The sequence below is a fragment of the Sorex fumeus genome, unplaced genomic scaffold (assembly GCF_029834395.1).
Source record: "Sorex fumeus unplaced genomic scaffold, SorFum_2.1 ptg000058l, whole genome shotgun sequence".
In the NCBI taxonomy this organism is placed as follows: domain Eukaryota; kingdom Metazoa; phylum Chordata; class Mammalia; order Eulipotyphla; family Soricidae; genus Sorex; species Sorex fumeus.
In genome coordinates this window covers 2486652-2510924 of record NW_026606115.1, presented here as the reverse complement: position 1 = coordinate 2510924, position 24273 = coordinate 2486652, and the positions used below count along the sequence as shown (strand labels likewise).

General features: G+C 42.6%; 1 protein-coding gene and 1 non-coding gene across 3 annotated transcripts in view; both read left to right on the top strand.

The window, feature by feature from the left end:
- DOCK11 (dedicator of cytokinesis 11) overlaps nt 1-24273 on the top strand; it is a 277634-nt gene that overhangs the window by 51453 nt on the left and 201908 nt on the right. For both annotated transcript variants that reach the window (XM_056125843.1, XM_056125842.1), the window contains exons 2-6: nt 17352-17468; nt 17571-17660; nt 18245-18327; nt 20492-20561; nt 22223-22318. In XM_056125843.1, the coding sequence (XP_055981818.1) occupies nt 17352-17468; nt 17571-17660; nt 18245-18327; nt 20492-20561; nt 22223-22318 (456 nt within the window). The remainder of the gene's footprint in view (nt 1-17351; nt 17469-17570; nt 17661-18244; nt 18328-20491; nt 20562-22222; nt 22319-24273) is intronic.
- Nucleotides 21280-21552, top strand: LOC130034306 (small Cajal body-specific RNA 13). The gene has a single exon (XR_008794078.1). It is a non-coding gene; the product is annotated as a small Cajal body-specific RNA 13 (non-coding RNA).

The following is a 24273-nucleotide window of genomic DNA, read 5'->3' as shown; positions in this document are numbered from 1 at the left end:
TTGTCAGTGAGCATGTTGAGTAAAACTATAATTACTGACTGGTTAAAATGAAGTTTAGGTGCTGTAGAGTTTATTCAGTTCTATTCATTTGTAGATAATGTAGATGGGGGGAGTTGGAGCCCCACTCTTGGCTGTGGCTTGGAGACCATGGGGTGTCAGGGATCAATCCTGGATTTTCCACATGCAGGGCATGCTCTCTAACCCATTGAGCACTCTCGCTAGCCCTTATGTATCTAAAATCTTTGTATTTCAGTTGACTGTAATGTTTAAAAAAAACTCTTAAAATTTTTTTCTTTCTCCCTCTCTCTCTTTTTTTTTTGCTCTTTGGACCACATCCAGCAATGATCAGAGGTTACTCCTAGCTCTGCACACCAGGAATCAGTCCTGTTGGTGATCAGGGGACCATATGGGATGCTAGGGATCAAACCCGTGTGTACCAACTCCAGTCATTGCAATGAAGTTGCATGTAAGGCAAATGTCCAACCACTTCTCTGGCCCCTCTTGTTTTTGTTGTTGCAGTGACAGGGTTTTGTACACACATGATTGTGGTGCTCACTAAGGGTCACACTATTTGTGGTGCTCGCCTGGGGTCACATATTTTAGTTTTGATGCTCACACACATTTGGTTGCGGTGTGCCAGAGTTAGCATACTTTTTCTTTGTTGTGGCACTGTCACTGTCACTGTCCTCCCATTGCATTGATTTGCTCGAGCGGGCCCAGTAACATTGTGAGACTTGTTACTGTGTTTGGCATATCAAATACGTCACAGGTAGCTTGCCAGGCTTAGTGTTGTGGCACTAGGGATCTTAAAGGACAATGCCACCAGGAGCATGATCTGTGTATATTCAGAGGTACTGGGGATTTAACTTATAGTCTTACACTTGTGAAACAACTACTCTGCCAATGAGCTAACCCCATGCTCCAGTTGTTGGCCAATTTTGAGATGCTAGTAAGCTTTTTTTTGTGATTAAAAATGTAAGTTCTTGGGGGCTGGAGAGATAGCACAGCGGGTAGGGCATTTGGCTTGCACGTGGCTGACCCGGGTTCGATTCCTGGCATCCCATATGGTCCCCTGAGCACTGCCAGGAGTAATTCCTGAGTACAGAGCCAGGAGTAACCCCTGTGCAATGCCGGGTGTGACTCGAAAAGCAAAAAAATAATGTAAGTTCTCGGTGGGGCCTTTTTTTTGTGGGGCATAACTGGCAATGCTCAGAGAGAACCATGTGGTGCTAGGTGTCAAACCTGGGGCTCCTGTGTGCAAAGCATGTGCTCTATGCCTCTGAGCCATCTTCCCAGCTCTCTGAGGGGTTTTAAAAATAGAATAAATATAATGTAAATTGATTTGATATAAATAGCTAACTTGGTAAAGGGGCATAATTTGGCATTTAAAATTCTTGGGGGAGGGGCGAATGGAGCAATACTACAGCAGCTGGGACATTTGCCTTGCATGCTGCTGACCTGTGTTCGATCCCCGGTATCCCATAGGGTTCCCCAAGCACCACCAAGAGTAATTCCTAAGTACAAAGCCATGAGTAACCCCTGAGCATTGCTGGGTGTGACCCAAAAAGAGGAAAAATAAAAATAAAAATATTTGGGGGTGGATGGGAACCTGGAACATTGGTGTAGGGAAGGTGACATTGATGGTGGGATTGGGGTTGGAGTGTTTTATGCCTGAAACTCTGTTATGGGTAACATAACAAATAATTGTGCTTTACTTAAAAAACTATAGGTGAAAACTATAAAAATAATTTAAAAACATAGGCATGTGGTACTGGGGTTTCAAACCCAGGCCTGCAGTCCTTAAGCTTTCTACCCAGCCCTGAAAATTCATTCAGAAAACCACGTAGTAACAGAGACCTGCCCATCCTTCTCCTGTGTGCTGTCGTTTTAGCTTGGAAGGCATACCTAGGAGTCAGCCTGTGTTCTTTATCCCTCATGAAGCACGAGTTTCTGGCTGTATAGTTCTCACGGCTCTCTTCTAGGTTCTATGAAGAATCCTGAGATGAATTAGACACGGTCCTTTGACAATACCTTACTATTGTTTTTTTGGTAATTTGATTCTTACCTTCTTGAAGCTGAATCTGCCAACTCCTTTCCCTAAAGTAAAAGGCCTAAGGTGCTTAGAAATGCAAAACTTCTTATCCAGTTACACTGCATACTCACTTAGCCTGTCATGCTCAGCATCATCCATTCCAGTGCACTGCAAAGGCTCTTACTTTGGTCAAAATGAATATCAGGGGGCTGGGACAAGAGTACAGCAGGTAGGGCACTTGCCTTGTATGTGGCTGGCCTGGGTTTGATCCCGGACATCTGATATGATCTCCTGAGGACTGTCAGGAATGATCCCTGAGCACAGCACTGAACACTGTTGGTTATTTCCCCCAAAAATTTTGTTTAGGATTTGCTAAAACTTACTCAAAATTCACTCAGGGAAATCAAATGTGGCAGGCTTGAGGATGTAGAAACATTCTGGATTACTTCAGTTTATGTGTATCATGCTTAAGAGAGTTGGCTCTGGAGTCAACAGATATAGGCTGTTGTTGTAGCTACAGGGACTGGGGAGAGCCTGCAAATGACTGGTGCTCATGCTTTACCTGTGGGAGCCCTAGATTCAATCCAGGATTCCACATGCCCCTCCTAGCGTCCAGAAGCGTCCCCTAAGCAGCAAGTCAGAGTAACCTCTGCATGATGCCAGGAAAATGTGCAGCTCCACCAGTGTGTGACATAGAACCTACCTGTAGCTCATCTGTACAATGGGTATAAATAATAAAAACCCTTCCCCTCAGAGGTTCTTGACATCATTAAATGAGATCATAGACACCAAATGATTAACTTGGAAGATAAGAATCCTCAATGTAAGTGGTGAAGAAAGCAGAGTAGGTCCTCAAATAATACTGTTTTCATTAAACCTGAATGAGAAGTCATGCAGTTCAACTAGGGTTGAAGTCATGCAATTCAACTATGGAAAGATCTTAAGGGCAAGGAAAAATACCAGATGTTTTATTTAATCTGTGGTTTATAGAATAACATGTCTAGGGAATAGAGGGTATCATGGGTGGGCAAAACAATGGCCCTAGATTATGGAAACAGAAAGGCCATGGAAGGAGAGAAATAGATGGTGGGGGCACAAGAAAAAGAGGCCTGGAAGGAACTTAGGGGCAAAGGCAAGGGGCCTTGGACTCCACTGTGGTATAGAGACGAGGGTCTATATATAGCTAAACCACTAGAACCAACAGGGAAAGAATGTGGCCCAAACTACTAGGGTGAAGCTTAAAAACATATCTGCCAAGGAGTCAGGGTGGAAGGTGAGAGGGAACGGTTACTTGTACAGAGAGGGTCACAGTATGCCTGAAACTATGTGGTAAACAACATTGTAGATCATGGTGTCTAGATAAAAATTTTAAAATGTACCTGAATGAGAACAAAGACTGATTCCAGTTGGGGCCACCATATGGGGCATCTCCCTAAGTGTGTGTAGGTTTCCTACAGCATTTCATTTACTGCCATGTCTCAGTGGTCCCCAAAGGCTTCTGTTTGTGTATGCTTGTTCTATGATGGAAGAGTATCCTGTGCCCTGGGCTGTGAACATGGCTTCAGCCACCTGATCTTGTTCTGAAATAAGTGGGTTGGAAAGGGAATGAACGATGTTGAACTGCCCTTACAGTCTGGATCTGCCTCTTCTTTTCCATCTCTGCATGACCAGGCACTAGCATAGGACCTGCACTTTAGTAGTAATTTGGGCTTTAAGAGAAATTTAGTCATTTTTTTTTGTGACTTGAAGCCTGTCCTAGGAACTTCACTTTTTGTAGGGGTGGGGCAGTGTTGGGAGCCATTCCTGGTGATGCTCCGTGGCTACTCCAAGCTCTCTGTTCAGAGTTAATGCTGGGAATGAGGGGCATGCAAGGTCGGGGATCACACCGGAACCTCCCATACATCCCCCTTCACCACACACACAACTTTTCTTTATAGCAATTAGCATAGGGAAAATTGTTTTTTTTAGACCTTATCATTTTGCTTAAAGTCATGGTTTCCTGTTGGCAATGAGAACTTACTATGCAAGGCACTGTTTCCTCTCTAGTTTTTTATGACCTGTCAAGGAGATTTAATATATAAGCCACCCATAAAGCAGTAAGGTGTTTGTACAAATAGATTCACAATTATAGTAAAGACAATAAAAGCTGTAGATGATAGAGCTTGCGGCTGTGAAAGAAGGAAGTAACTCCAGCCAGGTCCTATATTGAGAATGATCATGAGCCAAGCAAGATCCAAGAATCTTATGAAAAACGGGCTTTACTCTTTTGGTTGTTTGCTTTCATTGCCTTGAATGCAATTTATAGGTAATTTTCTGTCCCAAGATATGTTCTGAAAAAAGAACTTTGACTAAAATATGTGTATGACTCTCTTGCCAAGTTTGTTTGTCCTGAGAAGATGGCCTCCCTTTCCCCTAGAACGATCCTCAGATTACAGTAGTTTAAGTGTCTCTAGTTTTTGAAATTCCTACTGAGAAAAAGTAAACGAGGGCTGGAGTGATAGTATAGCAGGTAAGATACTTTTCTTGCATGTGACCGACCAGGTTTGGTCCCCGGCATCCTACATGGTCCCCTGAGCACTTCCAGGAGTAATTCCTGAGTGCAGAGCCAGGAATAACTCCTGAACACCATTGGGTGTGGCACAAAAAACAAAATAAAAATAGAGAACAAAATGAGTTAGTAAAGTAAGTAATCCTATGGGTTAGAGAATATAGGGTCATAATAAAGTAATAAACTCATAAATGTTATCTTTCTGATGGGTCTCCTGATTGTACTGAGGGCCTTGTGGTACTAGGGATCCAATCTAGGGCTCTGGTATATAAAGCCTATACTTCCTGCCTATTGAACCACTCTCACAGCCTGGATCTGGCTCTTTTTTCCATCTTTGAAGGACCAGGCACTAGTAGGACCTGCACTTCAGTGCCAACTTGACAAATAATGCTATAAAGCCAATTTGCTTTATGTTCTATGCTGTGTGAAATTGCCTGCCCCCAGTGGCCACTTTGAGTGAAAAATATTATTTTAAGGTATGCTCTGGGGAGAAAGCACTCCGAACCCAGTTAGAAATCTCTGAAACAAAAGGGGAGCCAAATGTTTCCTCCCCACCAGGGGAGGCTCAGAGTAAATCCCCAAGGAACAGAGAGGTAGGGGAAGGATGGGAAGGAGAAATTCATTGAGTCAACCTCTTTTTTAAATATGTTTGGGCTTTCTTGAGACTTGTTCTGTTCTTTTCCATAAGAAGATGTCCCAGAGGCCCCTGGGTCCAGTACCTCCCAACACATGGACCCCCCAACCTGGGGGTCACTGAGCTGAGAATAGCCTTCCACCAACAAAACAAATAAAAGGTTTAGATGCCATTATAACTGAGGTTTGATAGGAGTGCTGTAAAGCTGAGCAGCTTACTTTGGAACTGAATCATTCTCTTGCTTCAGTTGCTGGCAACTGTCTCTGGCACTGAAACTTACTTGGGAGAAGGGCATAATTGTGGTGGGAGTGGAGAGAGATTTTTGAGTTGACCCTGTAACCCCTCTGCTAAGCTCTGCCTGCCTGGTTTCCCTCCATGTGATACAGGAGGGGTTCTGTGGAGCCAGGATTCCTTTTCCACTTGCTAAAGAGACATTCTTAGAATTCTTAAGGATAGCAGAGTTTCTAAAGTCAAACATTTACCAGCCAGCAAATGACTTTTGGTGTAGTATCTAAACACAAGTCCATATAAGATTGATACCAGTTTTGGGAGGAGATTGAGATGGGGGCACACCTGGTGGTGCTCAGGGCTTCTGGCAGGACTTGGGGGATCATGTGGGGTACTGGGGATTGAATCCAGATTAGCAGCATGTAAGACAATTGCATGTAATATTGTACACTTGCTGTACGATTTCTCAGGTCCCTATTAGTGTTCTTAAGTGAAATGGAAGTATCACGTAATCACTTAACTTCCCGTTAGTCGTCGATTTGCTCGAGCGGGCGCCAGTAACATCTCCATTTGTCCCTGTCGCGTGCTAGTGTACCCCAATGGTATCTGTTCGCTCTGGGAACATGAAGAGCCTCAAACCGATCGTTCATGATCTTGATGAAGAAGTCTGACCACTTGGTAGGTGGGCGGCCACGCGGTCTTTTGACATCCCGTGGAATCCAGTCGGTAACAGCTCTAGTCCAGCGGTTGTCTTTAAATCTCATTACGTGACCAGCCCATCTGATTTTTTGACACCTTGGCAAACGAGACAGCGTCCCTGATTCTTGATCATCGACAGATGTCGGAACTCCGGATTATTTCTCTCATTTGAGTGAAACGTGATATTCCAAGCATAGCTCTTTCAATTCCTCTTTGGGAGACCCGAATAGCATTCTCATCCTGTTTTCGTAGGGCCCAGGTCTCTGAGGCATATGTTAATGCAGGAAGAACAGTGGAATCAAAGAGATGTGCCCGGAGCCGGAGGTTCTTCGTCCTCTTAGCTATTTCTTCGACGTTCTTGAAGGCATTCCAAGCCTCTCTCTTCCTCCTGCGCAGCTCGGGTGCCAGGTCATTTGTCATGTTGACTTCTCGACCTAGGTACACATAGCTGTTGTATTCAGAGATGGTCATTCCGTCAAGAGCGAAGGGGGCATCAGGAACAAGGCTGTTTCTCATAAACATTGTCTTCGTAAGATTCAGCTGTAGTCCTACCTTTCCACACTCACGGTCAAAGTCGGCCAGCATTTGTGCCGCTTGGCTGATGTTTGGTGTTATTAAAACAATGTCATTAGCAAAGAGGAGGTGGTGTAGTTGCCGATCATCTATCTTCACTCCCATTCCTTCCCATTCCAGTCCTCGCATGATGTTCTCGAGGGTGGCACTGAAGAGTTTCGGTGAAATGGTATCACCCTGCCGAACCCCTCTCTTGACATCAATGATTACTTCTTTGTAGAATGGTGAGATCCTGGTAGTGAATCCGCAATACAGCTCACGGAGGACCTTGATGTATTGGGCTTGAATGCCCTGATTGGCTAGGGCTTCAATGACCGCTTCCGTCTCAACAAATGGAAGTATATAGGTTTCTAATAGCAAAAACAGGAAGACTACTAAAAATGCACTTTAGTTTAAGGTATATAACAATAATGAGATGTTTCTATACACAGGAGATAGATAATTACAATAAATCTAGTTGCCATCCATCATTATACAAAAATTGTGGGTTTTTTTTTTGTTTTGGTGATGCTTAAGGGCTATTCCCATCTAGTTGGTTTTGGAGTTGCTGCCTGTGGTATTTGGAGGGACCATGTGGTTTTGGAGGTGGAATCTAGGTGGAATAATGCCTGCAAAGCATCTGCTCAGCTATTTGAGCCATGCCTACAGCCCCCATACATTTTTTCCCTCTTCATTTTGCCACTTATGCTGCTGCTGTTGTTGCGATGATCAAGTATTACACACACTTGGATGTAGTGCTCGCCAGGGTTATACACTTAACTTGTCAAGTTCCCCTGATTTTTGCCTCATTAGAATTCGTGAGAACTTGTAATATTTACTCATTTGGCAAATTCCAAAATATACACTACAGTATTATAATGTGTGCTTTTATATAACAATGTTTAGATGATTAAAATATACATGCATATACCTATTTAATATTTTAAGATTATATGCATGACACTGTGTATTTTAGGTTTTTGGAGTCAGACCTATTGGTGCTCAGATTTTACTCCTGGCTCTCTGCTCAGGTATCACAGCCAGAGGTGCTTGGAGTACCATATATGGTGTTGGAAATTGAGTCTTAACCATGGTACTATGTCTCTGGTCCATATATCTATTATTTAATATAGCAATTTATATTGAGACATAAGCTATCTTGTAGAGTATATAGGAGCCAAAGTCAGAAAATTTAAGTGTGTTTTTGTTTGGGGGCTATATCTAATGGTGCTTGGGGGTTTATGCAATATGTGAGATCAAATCTGAGAGTCCCATATGCAAAACATTTGATCGGCTCTCTCTGACATCTTTCTGATCCTAAATATAATTTTTGGATGTAAGTCACTCCCAGTTAGAATTCACTGTTTCTTCTCTTTGACCCTCTCAGCAGACTGTAATTGAATCTGTGCTGCTGAGTTGCTCTTTTAACCACTGTCCTTTCTGATAGAAAGAAAAAGATTATCTCAATTGAAGGAGTCCTGCATTTCTTCGCAGTTTTGAGCTTACAATATGGGAATTTCATTTAGATTCTGTCCTTAGTAATACGAGTAAGCCTGCAAGTGCCCCGAACTGAGCTACGAAGATTGACATTTTAAATTTATTTTACTAGGATTAGGGAATCACTGATTAGTTTTCCTTGATAGAGATGATAGAAAGCTTACTGACATTGAAATGAATTCATTTCAGTGAGGAAGAAATGCTATTTGAAGAAAAGGAGGAATTAGATGGTAGTACAGAAGGCATGGGGAAGATCAGGAAGATTGTATGTGAACAGGATATGTTTGGAAAACAGCTAAGAAAAAAATAAAAGTATCAGGACTTGGAAGAGCTGACTTTACCTAGTCTGTTCCCAAGTATAGACAGCTGAACTGAAACCTCTCACATCCTTTCTTTTTGTGTAAAGTTGAATGCCATAATTTCCCTACTTGAACCAGTTTTGGTAAGAAACAGGTAAGAAGTGTTTTTTGTTCATGATGGTGTTGATGGTGGTGGTGCTGGGAACTGAATCCAGGGCCTCATATATGCAAGTCATGTTCTGTCATTGAGCCCTGTCCTTGGATAAGAAAGTACTGTGTTTTGGTTTATTTGGGGACCATACCCTGGACATGCTCAGTGACTTTTCCTAGCTCTATGCTCAAAAGTGACCCCTGGTGGGGCCTGAGGTACCATATATGATGTCAGCAATGGAACTGAGGTCAGTTGCATGTATGTAAGACAAGTGCCTTATCACCTGTGCTATCTCTTTGGCACCAAAAAGTTATTTTGTTAAGATTTATGGCCTGAGCACATGCTTAGTATATGGGAGACCCAGGTAAAATCTCTGATACTACATAGTCCTAGAAACACTTTTGGGAGAAACCCCTGAGTAAAGAGCCAGGAATAACAACCCTGGACCACTTGTGGGTGTGGCTCAGAAATAAAAGCCGGTCAAACCCAAGCACCAAAAGGCCAGTATTATTAGCAAGTTATTTCAAGAGACTATAGGCATCCATGAATGAGCATTTTCAAAGACAAACTGTTTGTTCTTCATAGTGAAAACGGAGTTGATTCCAAATTTAGGTTGATGGTTTTCCTGTCACTGCACAAGAAGAGTGAAACATATGCTTGCTTCTCCTAAGATAGTGTAAAAGCCGTTTGTCTTTTACTTTCCACTGCTACCAAGCTGTTTGGAAGCATACAGTGTGACCTTGGGATTGTTTACATGATGCTAAAGTACTGTTTATTTGAACCCAGATTTCTTGTTAGGAGAAATGCACAATTTCTGGCCAGTAAGTGTACAAATGGGTATGAAAGCTATACAATAAACCCGAAAGAAAGTCTCTTTTTGAAAGAAAATCTCTTTTTCCCCCTCCGTGTGACAGAAACTTTCTTCAAGGCAATCTTGCAAACCTAATAACAAGATGATAAAGCTGAATGGGAAAGTTAAACTTGGGACTGTGTTCTAGACCCAGGGCAGAACCCCCATTAAATCATGATTATTCTAAAGAAAGTCAAAGGTTTTCCTTGTCCTTAAATGCTAACTAAGTGACCACAGAATTGCCTGAAAGGGAAATGGAGGGTGTGTTCTTTGGGGCAGTCCTGCTACTGCCTCTATTCCACTTCCTGTTTGTTTTCTGCTGGGTAGAGAAGGGAGACCCAGACCTTGCTCTTTTTACCTCCTTATAGAAATGAAGCTTGATTACCAGACTAGATCTTCTACTAGGGGAAGCTTTGTGGGATCTCTACCTTTTTCTGCAGTCCAACCTCTCTTGAGCTGCCCCAGATGAAGTTGAAGTGAAGATCTAAAGTGAAACCTTGTTCTGCAGAACACAAATGGCATTCATGGCATTCAAAACATGAGGGGCAAAGCTTAATGTTTAGAACGCATGTACTGTCCATTAAAAGAAGTGATGTGGGGGGGGGGCGGGGATAAGGGAGTCGGGCCACATTCAATGGTGGTCAGGGGCTATTCCTACCTCTGCGCTCAGGGATCACTCCTGATGGTGCTTGGGGGACCATGTGTGGTGTTTTTGATTGAGCCTAATTTTGTTGCACGTCAGGCAAGTGCCTTAAGCCCTCAACTATCTCTCATCTGCCAGAGAAGTAATTCATTTTGGCATGCACACTGTCACAGCGAATGGAAAGCTGAAAGCAAGGTTTTCATTTTCTAAGTTACTTGAAGCAGGTGGTTGTGAAATGATTATACAGAGAGATGAACAGATGCTAATTCAACAGGTTAAACATTGTAACTTGAGTGCTGTTTTTGCAATCTGTAGTGGGTGGAGAGTTGGCAGCAAAAATGAAACTGACGTTACTTTCAGTGCGCAAGGGCTGCCTTCCTAGATGGGGCCTTTGTTCATTTACTTTCTCTGCGACATTGCTAACAGGTTCCAAGTGGATTTACCAGTCAGTTTTCTTCCAGTTGGGCACATAAAACACAGTAAAATTTTCTATCAGAAAATCTGATTTTCCCAAATAGGAATTTCTTCTTCCTATTTTTATTCATTATTTATTCATGTATTATTTAAGGGATTAGTCTTCTATTTCCATTTATTTTGTATTAGTCTTCACTAATCTGATAGGGGGTGATCATCTTGATTTTTTTCATGAGTATAAAACCCAAATTTTAGGATTCTTTTTTTGTTTGGGGGTCACACCCTGCAGTTCTCAAGGGCATACTCTGGCTCTGTGCTCAGGGATTACTATTGGCAGGCTTAGGGCACTCTAATGGATGTCAGGGATCAAACCAGGTTGGCTCTTGCAAGGCAAATGCCCTGTCTGCTGAACTATCACTCCAGTCACTCCAGCTCGTACATCTACATTTTTTCATTAAAAAAAATCCCCCTTCCCTTTGCTGTTGATATTATTGATAGGATAGTAGGGTGAGGACTCTCATACTCATGCCTGGTTATTGTGTTTGCATGGTGCTTAATTGTTTATCAAGTGCTGGTGCTTTGTCACAATTAACGAATGAGACCCTGTGTATATCAGAGTTGAACTCTATTTATGGTTGTCGAGCTCACTGGGGGTCATGGTGCTGCTCACACATGGGCTTACTAGAAATCATGCTTCCTGGCTGTGGTGTTCACACATCTTTTATTTTTCTTTTTGGGTCATACCTGGTTCTGCACTCAGGAATTACTCCTGGCGGTGCTCAGGGGACCATATGGGATGCTGGGAATCGAACCTGGATCGTCTGCGTGCAAGGCAAACACCCTACCTGCTATGCTATTGCTCCAGTCCCAGTGTTCACACATCTTTTTAGTTGTAGTATTCACATATAGCTATCTGCATTATGACTGAAAATCATTTACACTGCCAAGGATCTCAACAGAGCTTCCTGAACCACAAACAGTTTATGTGGGGGAAGTAGGAATTGAACTCGTTATCTCATGCTTGTAAGGCTAGGGTCTCTAAGTCACAGAGCTAGTCCTCTAGGACCTCAAATACATTTTTAAACTTGAGGGCCAGGGATGTGCCTGAGAGATAGAACCCCATGCCTTGCATATGTGGGACACTGGGTTCCATCACCTGGGATATACCCCCTGAAGAAAACAAGCAAATTCCAGATGAGAATAACCTATATCTTTTTTATAGTCTTGTCCCCTACGCCAGCTTTATTTTGATTTCCTAAAAATGGTATATATTTAAAGTATAACATACGATGGGTGACTATATTTACATATTTTGAAATGATTACCAGAGTCACATTAATTAACACATCAATGTCTCACATTTGGTGAGAATGTTTAAACTCTACTCTTAGCAAATTACAAGCAAAGAATACATTATTAGTAACTGTACTCACCATACATCATGAGATCTCCAGAACTAAGTTTGCTCCTTTGGCCAACATCTTCCCATTTCTCTCAAACCTAAAACACATGACAACCACCATTCTGCAATTAAGAAAAATACCCACATATATATGATACTATGTTGTTCCTTCTCTTGCCTAAGGTCCCACACGTGCAAGGCAAGATTGGCCCCAGCTTTGACTTTCTCTGGTTTCTTTCTCATTTCTTTCGTTGTGCTCACCAGGTTTATTCGTGTTGTTGGAAATGGCAGGATATCTTTTTCTTAACCTCATGACTAAAAACTATTGAATATATATTCTACATTTTATCCCTTCATTCATGGACAGACACCTAGATTGTTACTTTGTCTTGACTGTTGCAAATAATATTGCTATGAACATGGAGTATAGAAATCTCTATGAGTTATTTCATTGCCTTAGGATGTATACCCAGAATTGGGATTGATTGCTGGAAGTTATGGTAATTATGCTTTTGAAAAAAAGGGTGCATCCCCAACAGTGTTCTGTGAGCCCCTCCCACCTCTACTTGATCAGTTGGGTTGGCTGTTGAATGCAAGGGAACGAGGAGATGGTACTGTGAGGGGTTCTCAGTGCTTGAGGTTCTTTAGGGCTACAGTTAGTGATGCTTAGGGAGTGTCATATAGTGCCAGGGATCACATCAGGCTGTGCCTCTAACTGTTATCTCCCAGTCCTGGTAGTTCTACTTCAAATTTTTTTTGGTTGGGAGGGGGATTAGGCCACCTTGGTGGTTCTCAGTGACTCTGTTCTTGGGGGTTGTTCTAAGCAGTTTGGCAGGACTGTACAGTGCTGGGGGTTGAACCGGGACCAACTGTGTACAAGACTAGCATTTTAATTCCTGTACTATCTCTCTGACCCTATGTTTAATTTCTTAAGAGTACTCTGCACTGTTTTGTTAGGATATTGTTGAGTACTGGTGTTTGGTGATTAAAGTGCTTTACTCTAATTCTTCTATGTAATCTTGCAGCGGAAACTGATACGCTCTTCAGATGTGGGACTAATATAGCTGTGTCCTATTGTGACCTATATGTATAAACCATGTCAGGGCACCTGTGGATAAAGCACACTGGAGACGTTAAAATATTATCTACACAAATAGAACCAGAACCCTTCCATTCCATCATGATACTAGTTTAATTTTTCTTTTTCATTCTTTTGGGTTTGAGGCATAACTGGCTGTACTCAGGGCTTACTCCTGGCTCTATACTCAGGCATCACTGTTTGGTGCTTGGGGGCCCTATGCGGTGCTGGTCATCAAATCCATGTCCACCTTGTGTAAGGCAAGTGCTTTACCCACTATGCCCATCTCTCTGGCTTTGCTCTTATATATCTTAAGTTTAGATTTCCTTTGTATGTCACTTAATTTTTATTTAATTTTATAAATTTATTTTTTTTTAAATTTGGAGGCCATGCCCACCGGTGCTCAGGAACTACTACTAGGGGTTCTTGGCGTGCAGATGATGAAATTTAGGATTTATGCATACAAAGCATACTCTCGAGCCCTATGCGCCAACTCCTCAACTCTCTTTACCTCTTACTACAAAAAATGTTTCCTCTCCTTCTCTTCCCTTTGTTTTTATTTTCATTACCTGCTGAGTGTCTTTTTGTTATAGTTACAAAGCTTTCATGTTTGAATTTCAGTCATACAGTGATCAAACACCCATCCTTTCACCAGTGCACATTTCCTGCCACCATAATCCCTAGTGTCTCCCCCATCCCAACCCTCCCCCTGCCTATGTGACAGACAATTTCCATAATACTCTCTACTTTGATTTCATTCAATATTTTGACACCAGTCCCACTATTATTATTTTGAGTTTTCCCGCCATCACTTAAACCTGCCGAAAAGGCAATGCTAGGAAATTTATTTTGTATTGATTGTTATGAATAGCATTTGGAATTCTAAAATTTTAGATAATTAGGACCTGGAGAGACCTCTGCAGCAAGCTGCTTGGTTCCAAGATTCTTTTGTGTGTCTCTGGATCACAGCCATTAAGGAACTTAAGTAGTAGCTGGAAGCAGTTCGTGGGTGTCATTTTAGGGTCTCATTGGGGCAGAGGGATGAGGGGGACCGGCTCCTCCCCTGTTCCGTGGTGTTTGCTGCTACTGCTCCTGCATACCTGGGCTTCTGATTGGGTTCTGTAAGAGGCGGCCACCGGGATTCCTAGGGGGCAGGCGAAGGGACAGCACCTGCTTCAGTCTGGAGTAGCCTGGTAAAATCGACCTAGTGCAAAGTCCGGAGGCATCTCTGCAGTGAGCTGCTCGGTTCTGAGATTCTTTTGTCTGTCTCTTTCCTTCCCTTTGTTGTCATTGCCATGCTTCGGGTGGCACACACTTGTTATATTCACACATTTGGTTGTGGTGAATAATATATATATATATATATATATATATATATATATATATATATAGCCAGAGCCAGAGACACGGTTCCCGGAATAAGGAGCTTGCCTTGAATGCGTCTCTGTCACTGTCACTGTCTTCCCGTTGTTCATCGATTTGCTTTAGCGGGCCCAGTAACGTCTCCATTGGATACTTTGTTGTTACTGTGTTTGGCATATCGAATACGTCACGGGGAGCTTGCCAGGCTCTGCCGTGCAGGCGAGATACTCTCGGTAGCTTGCCGGGCTCTCCGGGAGGGGCGGAGGAATCGAACTCGGGTCAGCCATGTTGGCTGCGTGCAAGGCAAACGCCCTGCCGCTGTGCTATCGCTCCAGCCCTATATATATATATATATAGTTGGGGAGCTTCCCAGGAGTGGTACATTTTATTTAGTTGCAGTGCTCACTTGGCTGAGAGTTGGAGACCGTATGCTCTGTTGTCTTGCTGGGGAATCCCCAAATCCCCAGCAGCAGAGTCACAGGGAGCATACTCAACACAGGTGTGTGGCACTAGGGATTGAATTTGTGGTTTCATACTTGCAAATAGGCACTTTTGCTGCCAAGTCATCTTTGGCTGACCTGTTACCCAGAACATTTGGTGACCTCCCAGGTGTTGCTTGGGTGCCTGGGAGCCACTCCTAGCTTTACTCGGCTTGGCTACTCTGATGGCCTGGTGCTCTGGCATGGTGGTGCTGGGGTGGGGTGGGGCCAGGGCCCACTAGGGCTAGGGCTTTATCCAGCAATCCAGCAGTGCCTGGCAGGACATGCAGTGCCATGGTGCAAAGTCAGGGCCTCATGCGGGCAAAGAATGCATTCAGACCTTCGAGTCAGCTCCTTTGTCTTCTACATTCCAGATTTTTTCAACTAATTTATTTAAAATTTATCTTTTTAAAAATTTTTTTAAAGGCAAGAGCTGTTTTTTATTTTATTTAATTTTATTTTTTTGCTTTTTGGGTCACACCTGGCGATGCACAGGGGTTACTCCTGGCTCTGCACTCAGGAGTTACTCCTGGCGGTACTCAAGGGACCATATGGGATGCTGGGAATCGAACCCGGGTTGGCCGCGTGCAGGGCAAACGCCCTACCTGCTGTGCTATCTCTCCAGCCCCATCTTTTTAAATTTTTTAACACTTAAAATGATGTTTTAAGAAAAAGTTTTTGGTTGGATTTCAGTTAAGATAGTCTTGGAATCATGAGTACATATTCAGCTTTAGTTAAGAAAGCATATTGAGCCATGACTCCAATTGAACTTGGATATATCAGAGTCATCCATTAGAAACGCACCATGTTCCAGGTAATGTTTGACTCACTGAGAATAACATCAAGGAAAATCCTAGCTCTCAAATAGGCAGCAAGATCAAATAGATGGTAGGTCAGTTGTGGTAAGTTCAGTGATGGAAAAGATGATAGGAGGAGACCAGGTAGGATGCTTGACTTACATGTGTGAGGCCCTGGGTTTGATCCCCAGCACCAGAAGAGGGTAGAATAGTCAGTCATGAGATCTAGTTTCAGGTTAAGTAGCTTGCGCATTAGTATTAGTTTCCTTGTGTCTGAGGGGAGGAGAGACTGCAGCAGGTAGAGAAAAGAGCCTTTGTAGATATGGACCTGAGTTTGAATTCCAGCACTGAAGGCTGACAATTCCCTTACAAGTTGAGTGTAAGGGTTCCTCATCCTCAACAGGGACACAGGCTAAGCCTATCGTTATATGGTTGTTAGGTGTATAGGCAGAACAAATGTAGGTAATGCATTTGGCATGGTCCATGACATTTAGAAATGGTTCAGGAATTGGTGTTTTAATAGATTATGGTCCAGATAACTCAGATGCTTGTAACCCTAGACTAAGGACCTACCAAGGGTCAGCAGGGTTTTTATTGTCTCTCCTACCTAGACTTATTCTTCAGTGCCCTGCTTACTGGATCTAGCATGTACTATGGATCAAGTACTATGCTTGCCCCAGCTATCCTAGAACTCACTATATCCCTTGGACAGTGTACCTGGTACAGATTGGGTACATGAGCACAGATGCTTTCTTTCCCCTTGATACCAGCTAGTAGCTCATATTCAGTAATTAGAAATTATCAGTAGGGCCAGAGAGAGTACAGGGATTAAAGAACTTGCCTTGCATGCAGCCAAACCTGGTTTTATCCAACCACCGCATCTGGTTGCCCAACAACCAGTACAAGTGACCCCTGAGCACAGAGTCAGGAGTAAGCTCTGAGTATCACCAGGTGCGCCCCACCCCTGCCGCACAAAATAAACTGACCTACTTGCAAATACCAGTTTTTGTTTTGTTTTGCTGGAGATTGAACCCAGGGCCTCACACATGCAGGGGCCTGCATTCCCAGCCCTACACCACATTATTTTTCATGGAATCAGTTTATTGACAACTGATACAATATTCTGTTGACAACATTTGTGTTGAGACTTTTTGGTTTGAGGGCTTTTTCAGTTTTTGTTTTGGGGGTCAAGCCTGATGGTGCTCAGGTTTTACTTCTGACTCAGTGCTTGGGGGTTTCTCCTGGTGGTGGTCAGGGGACTGTTTGGTGCCGTGGATTGAACCTGGGTGCCCTGTATGCAAAGCTTTGCTCTAATCCTTTGAGCCTTATCCCTTTCCCAAGCATTGGATTGTTTCTGATCTTTTGCTGTTACCCAAATGATCGAATAAATTACCTCATACAGTTGTGGCTTATATATACAGGGATGTATAGGGGTATATTTCTTGAAAGGGTGTTGTGAGTCAAAGATAAATACTTGTGTACTTTTATTCCTACAGGATAGCTCTGTTGAGCTCTGTCTTTAGCCGTGAATGCTGAGTGTGTGTAGTGATGGAGAATATTTTTCCTCAGAAATTGTCTCACTTAAGGGCTTCTGATCCATAATCCCTTTGTGAAATGTACCTATCTTTGACACAGGAATTTCTTTCCTGTGAGGTGACCATTTAACATTTCTGTTTCTGATTAAAGGAAAAAACCAAAGTCGTAGAGCCTTTGGATTATGAGAATGTCATCACACAAAGAAAGACTCAGATTTATAGCGACCCTCTCAGAGACCTGCTTATGTTTCCGATGGAAGACATATCTGTGAGTTCCTAAGCACTTCTTTAAAGCAAAAAAAATGCATCTGCCCTTATTTTCTTTAAATCCAGGCCAGTGGTTACAATCAGAATATTCTTTGTCTTCTAGATCTCAGTAATAAGCCGTCATCGCAGAACTGTGCCATCCACTGTACCAGAAGAGGGGGAGAAAAAGGCTCAAAGTTTGTTTGTCAAAGAGGTAAGAGGCTCAAAGTCCATCTAAAAACATTCGTACACAGTCAAATGGAAAATGGAAAAATTTACCAGGCCTACAGTAGATGTCTGTGTAATGCAATAGAGGATCCAGTTGATATATTTTGACAAGTAGCATGTTCTGAGTTAGTTTTTTTCTTTTTTATTGGGGGATGACATAATATTGTTTTAAAGCTTCATATATTCAAAAGAACATACGAATTGAGATTTCTTGCCTTCAGTGTGGTTTGGAAGACAGTTAATCCTCAGAGGAAACTTAATAGCACTAACATTTCCCAAGTCAGTTTTGAAAATCTGTCAGCTTAAGTTTACAGGTTTGGGGCTAGAGTGATAGCACAGTGGGTAGGGTGTTTGCCTTGCACACAGCCAACCCGGGTTCAATTCCCAGAATCCCATATGGTCCCCCGAGCACCACCAGGGGTAATATCTGAGTGCATGAACCAGGAGTAACGCCTGTGCATTGCTGGGTGTGACCCAAAAAGCAAAAAACAAACAAACAAAATTTACAGGCTTTATATAAGTTATTGGTATGCTTTGCCTATCTTGTTAAAGAGTCCTATTTTCTTGTAGTGCATTAAAACATATAGCACCGATTGGCATGTGGTCAATTACAAGTATGAAGACTTTTCTGGGGACTTCCGAATGTTGCCATGGTAAGTTTAAAATTCAAGGCAAAACATCCAGAGGAGAATTATTAAACATTTTGCCTCCTAAAAACTATTGGTTAAAATTGTTGGTTATAATTTCTAAAAAAGCAAGACCTCAAATTACCAGTCTTTTTGGTAAATGCAGTATTTGTGGGTCATTGAATGTGCTTCAACTTTGTTCATTGAAATTCTTTTCAACTGTATGAGTTCACTTTTTTGCTTGGGTACGTCTGTAGGCACTATATGATCATTTTTATCTGATTCTGGATAACCAAGTAAGCGATTTTTCAGTGGTGTCAATGAAAAACTAAAAAATATTTGGCAGAATTTGAAGAACCTAGACAACCCTTGAAATAAGTACATTTCATTCTTTTAAAAAGAATCAGAAAATATTATTAGTGGTTTTCTCAATGATCCTAAGAGTGCTGGGAGGTGCTGGGAGAGGCATATGGTGCTGGGGATCAAAATCAGGACTTATCACAAGCTGAGTATATACACTTGAGCTATCTCCCTGCTCCAGAGTACGTCTGTCTGAATTAAGCTGGAGCCAGATTTTCAAGTTTTCTGTCAATTTTTAGATGGGCGACTTGTGCCAGTCATCATCTGCCAATCTTGCAGGATGTCATATGGGAAATATTTGAGGAAAGTCAGACATTGTGTAGCATTTTTGTGTTTTCTGAACACTCTTTAAGAGGAGAAAATAGGGCCAGAGCAATAGTACAGCAGGTGGGGCATTTGCCTTGCATACGGCCAACCCCTGTTTGATCCCCAGCATCCCATATGGTTCCCCAAGCACCGCCAAGAGTAATTCCTGAGTGCAGAGCCAGGAGTAACCCCTGAGCACCGCTGGGTGTGATTCACAAAGAAAAAAATTTAAAAGAGGAGAAAATAAAGTCATAAAGTTGTCCTTTAAAACTCAAACTGAGGGGGTTGAAGAGATAACACAGTGGGTAGGCGTTTGCCTTGCACACAGCCGACCCGGGTTCGATTCCCAGCATCCCTGAGCACCGCCAGGAGTAATTCCTAAGTGCAGAGCCAGGAGTAACCCCTGTGCATTGCCGGGTGTGACCCAAAAAGCAAAAAACAAATAAATGAAAAAATAAAAAAACTGAGGGGCCGGAAAAATGATAGACAGAGGGTAAAACTCTTGCACATGATTGGCTTAGGTTTGATTCTGGCACCACATCTCATTCCCCCGAGCACTACCAGGAATGAGTCCTGAGCACAGTGCTGTGAGTAAGCCCTGAGCACCGGAAGCATGGCCCCAAACCCAAAATAAATCTCAACTGAGGGCCAGACAGATAGGACAGGAAGTCAGGCCCTTGAATATTCTGACCCTGGTTCTAATCCTCAGCTCCGCATATGGCCCCTGAACCAGGTGTAGTCCCTGAGTGTCATTGAGTGTGGCTAACTGCCTCCAGTCCCCTCAAAAACCCAAGCTTCAAATTGAATGCTTGACTCAAAAGGGTGAAGTGCAAATGCAAGGCCTGAATTCAATCCCTGTCACTGCATAGTTCTCTGAGAAGTACAAGGAGTGACCCGCATGACTGAGTTGGGAATAGCTCCTAAGCACTGCTTGGTTTAACTTCAAAATCCCAAATGAAAAATGAGCCTAAAACTCATTCCTAATATGATCCAAGAGCATATAACAAATAGAAGTGACAGATTGATACTATGGACTGGTTTCTATCTTGGGCCACACGTAGAAGTGCTCAGGGACTTATCCTGAGCCTCTGTTCTAGGATCATTCCCAGTGAAGGTTTGGGAGGGGAACATGGATGGTACTCAAGGAACTGTGGGGTGCTGGGGATCAAACTCTGACTCCCCACATGCACAACATTGGCTCAGCACTTTGAGCCATCTCCCTTGCTACTCAGTTGCTTTTTGGTCTGGGAAAAAGTCAGGTTCTCTACTCACTCATGGCTAAGGTATGTGTTCTATGGCAACTCTTATCCTCTGGAAATGTTTCCTCTTAGTTAAGTCTTTCTTGCTAGCTGTTGATGAGTAAGCCCTGATAGACATTGGATTAATCAGGACAGGATCAGTATTTGGAAAGTCTGTTCTCTTGCTTGCATAGTCCTGGTTGTGCACGAATTACCCCTACTTGTCCTGCTTTGGGTATTTTTCAGTCTGTTCTCTCCAATGACTAACAGTTCTCTTGCATTTGCAGCAAATCTCTGAGACCAGAGAAGATTCCCAATCATGTATTTGAGATTGATGAAGACTGTGAGAAAGATGAGGTAAGGAAGGGAACAACTGCAATGATTTATTTTTGGTGTAGGGGACACAGTTGGTGATGCTCAGGGGTACTCCTGACTCTACACTCAGAAATGACTCCTGCCAGCCTTGGAGGACCATATGGGTTGCCAGAGATTGGACCCAGGTCAGTTGTTGTGCAAGGCATGTGCCTTGCCTGCTGTGTTATCTCTCCAGCCCCTTGCACTGGTTTCTTTTTTGCCCACGTTGGTGAGAGATTAATTTGTAGCACTACAAAGAGGAGAAAAAGATACGGGCACTTTGGTGGTGGGACTTGGAGTGCAGTAACTTTGTACATTAATAGAAAACATGACCAATCTTGTAACCACATTACCTCAACAATAATAAATTAGGAAGAAATAGTTCTGAGGGTCAGAAATGTTTCAAAGGTCCAAATTTCATGTATTGCATATGGGAGCCCTGGGTTTGCTCCTCAGCACCTCCACCTGGGGCAACTTGAGCACATCTGGAAACAGCTCCCCTCTGCTGAGCACCATTGTGATTGTCCCAAAACAAAACAAAACAAAACAATTGGCCAGTTTTCTGTGGCCAGTTTTCAAATGAAGTGTTTGTTTTGTTTTGGATCCATACTCAGCAGAGTTCAGGGCTTACAAATACATACATGCAAGGCAAGCAGCCTACCTGCTGTACTATTACTTCAGCCCCATCAAAACGAATGATTTTTAAATGAAAATGAAAAGAGTTCTGTAGTGTGCGAGCCACACAGAATTGGTGGTACCATAGAGCATACCAGACTTGCATAAAAGCATTTTTTGGAGGAAGCTGAGGCATGAGTGCCCAATCTCCAGCAATTTATGTGCAATTTTCTTCTGACAGTTTTTGGGCACAGTTGCCATGGCAATTGTGACTGGGCAATGTCATTATTGATCTCTAACAGTAAGAGATGCTCTGCAGTTGGGGTATTGTTTAACAAACATAGTGGTTTCTGTTGGACACTTAAGTAGTGCTACAAATTAAAAAAAATTTTTTTAAAAGAAAATGAAAGGAAAGCTGAAGTTCCAAATGGGGCTTAGGAAATGTCAAGTGAAATGGGCTGTGATTTTTTTGTAAGTGTGTTTGCCTGCCTGTGGCAATTCATGTGGGCTCTCCTGCTCACTACTCCCTCTGGAGATCAGATCCACTTGGTTGTGAGGTGCTGTTTCACTGTTAACACAATGCAAAAGGCTGGCTCAAAAGATAACACCTGTGATTGAGTAATAATTAGGGGGCTACTGTGTGCGAAGTATCAAAATCTTCCCTTCTGTAATTACCAGTTTTTCCCTTTTCTTTATTTAAAATATTTTCCCCAGAATTTTATTAAAGCACCCTCAGTTACAAAGTTACTTATAGTTGAATTTTTGAATCAAGCCCCTTTGTGGGGGAAGGTAAAACTTTTTGGGGGGAGTTCATTCTTGAAAGTGCTCAGAGGGTTGATGCCTAGGGGATCCTGTGGTACCAGGAGTCATACCTGGTGCTCCTGCCTGCAAAGAATATGTATTAACCCTTTGAGCTTTCTCTCCCATCAGGAGAGGGGAACTTTATGCTTTCATTAGAAAATGGGGCAGAAGTTCCTATGTACCACCTAAATGTTTGGTTAGCTGGCTTGTAGGCTCCTGTTGCTCTCATGGTTTTTGCTCTGTTTCAGGATTCTTCTTCTTTATGTTCTCAGAAGGGAGGTGTGATAAAGCAAGGCTGGTTGCATAAGGCCAATGTCAATAGCACCATCACAGTTACCATGAAGGTAAGAACTTAGATCACTTTGTGATTTGGAACAATATCATAGCCTGTCTGGAAGAGTATTTTTTGACAGGCCGTGGCAAAAAAAATGATAAAAAAGAGAATTCTTAGAGATGTGCAGAACTGAAAATGTGAAACCTCAGGATAAATTTAGAAGTATAACCTTTCTTCCTTTCTCATTGATTTCTCCTTGTGTTATAATATGAGGGAATTTCAGGGGTTTAGTTTTACTTTGTGTGGTGTCACCACTTCTTCCATCGAAATTTCAGGGTCATTCAGTCTCCCCAAAGACCTTTCTACTCATGCCTCCTTTCCCCGTCCCCTTTCATCTGCACTGTCTGCACTGTCCTCCCATTGTTCATCACTTTGCTCAAGCGGGCCCAGTAACGTCTCCATTGTGAGACTTGTTGTTACTGTGTTTGGCATATCGAATACTCCACGGGGAGCTTGCCAGGCTTTGCCATGCAGGCGAGACACTCTTGCTAGCTTGCTGGGCTCTCCGAGAGGTGCAGAGGAATTGAAACTGCATCTGCCAGGCCGGCTGCACACAAGGCAAACACCCTATCACTGTGCTATCCCTCCAGCCCCTTTCATCTGATAACCACCAATTTTCACTAGTGTAAAAGTCTAAAAGTTCTTTCTCAGTCTATTACCTTAAGGCATATACCACTAGTAGCTCACACTTCGATGTCACATTGGACTGACCATACCACCAAATATGTTGTTTTTTTTTAAAAATTTTTTTTATTAGTGAAACACCATGAGGTACAGTTGTAGATTTACAATTTTTTGTGCTTGGGTTTCGATTATACAATGATCAGATACCCATCCCTCCACCAGTGCCCATTTTCCACCACCATGGATAATATCCCCCCCACCCCCATCCCCCCATCTCCCCCTGCCTCTGTGGCAGGGCAATCCCCTGTGTTCTCTCTCTCATTTTGGGTGTTGTGTTCTGCAAAAGAGGCATTGAGTGGCAAACATGTTCAGTCCATAGTCTACTTTCGACATGCATCTCCCCTCCTGGGAGGATCCTCCTAACACCCTTTATTTGGTGCTCCCTTCTCTATCTGAACTGCCCTTTCCCCTAGAATACCCGGCTGGCCTCTAAGTTATGGAGTAATCCTCCTGGTGCTGATCTCAGCTATTCTTGGGTATTAATCTCATATTTTGTTACTTTATATCCCCCAGATGTATGCAATCTTTCTATGTCTATCCCTCTCTTTCTGACTCATTTCGCTTAGCATGATACTTTCCATGTTGTACCACTTGTATGTAAATTTCATGACTTCATCTTTTCTAACAGCTACATAGTACTCCATTGTGTAGATGTACCAAAGTTTCTTTAACCAGTCATCTGTTCTTGGGCATTCAGGTTTCTTCCAGTTTCTGGCTATTGTAAAGAGTGCTGCAATGAACAAACAAGTGCAGATGTCACTTCGACTATACATTTTTGCCTCTCTGGGATATATTCCCAGGAGTGGTATTGCTGAATACCACCAAATATGTACAATAGAGTGTTAAATTGGTTTGGTAAATAGAAAAAAGTCATATAATTGAAAATTACTTATTGATAATTTCAAGAAATTAGATTTCTTGAAAGAAAGCAGGATTTATTTAATGAAGCCACCATATGGCGGGAAACACAAATCACAATGGTGGCATCAATATGTTAAGTTATTTATATCCTATATTTGAATGAAAGTGTTCAATAATTCCCTCTTCCTTTCTTATTTTACTTTGCATACTCACTTCAAGTTCCAGCTATTTTTTTTGTTTTGGGGGGCATACCTGGCAGAACTCAGGGATTACTTCTGGCTCTGAGCTGAGGGATCACTCCTGGCAGAGCTGAGGGGAATCATATGTGGTGCCGATCATTAAATTTGGGTTGGCTGCATGCAATGCAGGGACTCTACCCACTGAACTATTGCTTCATCCCCAAGTTCTAGCTAATTTTGT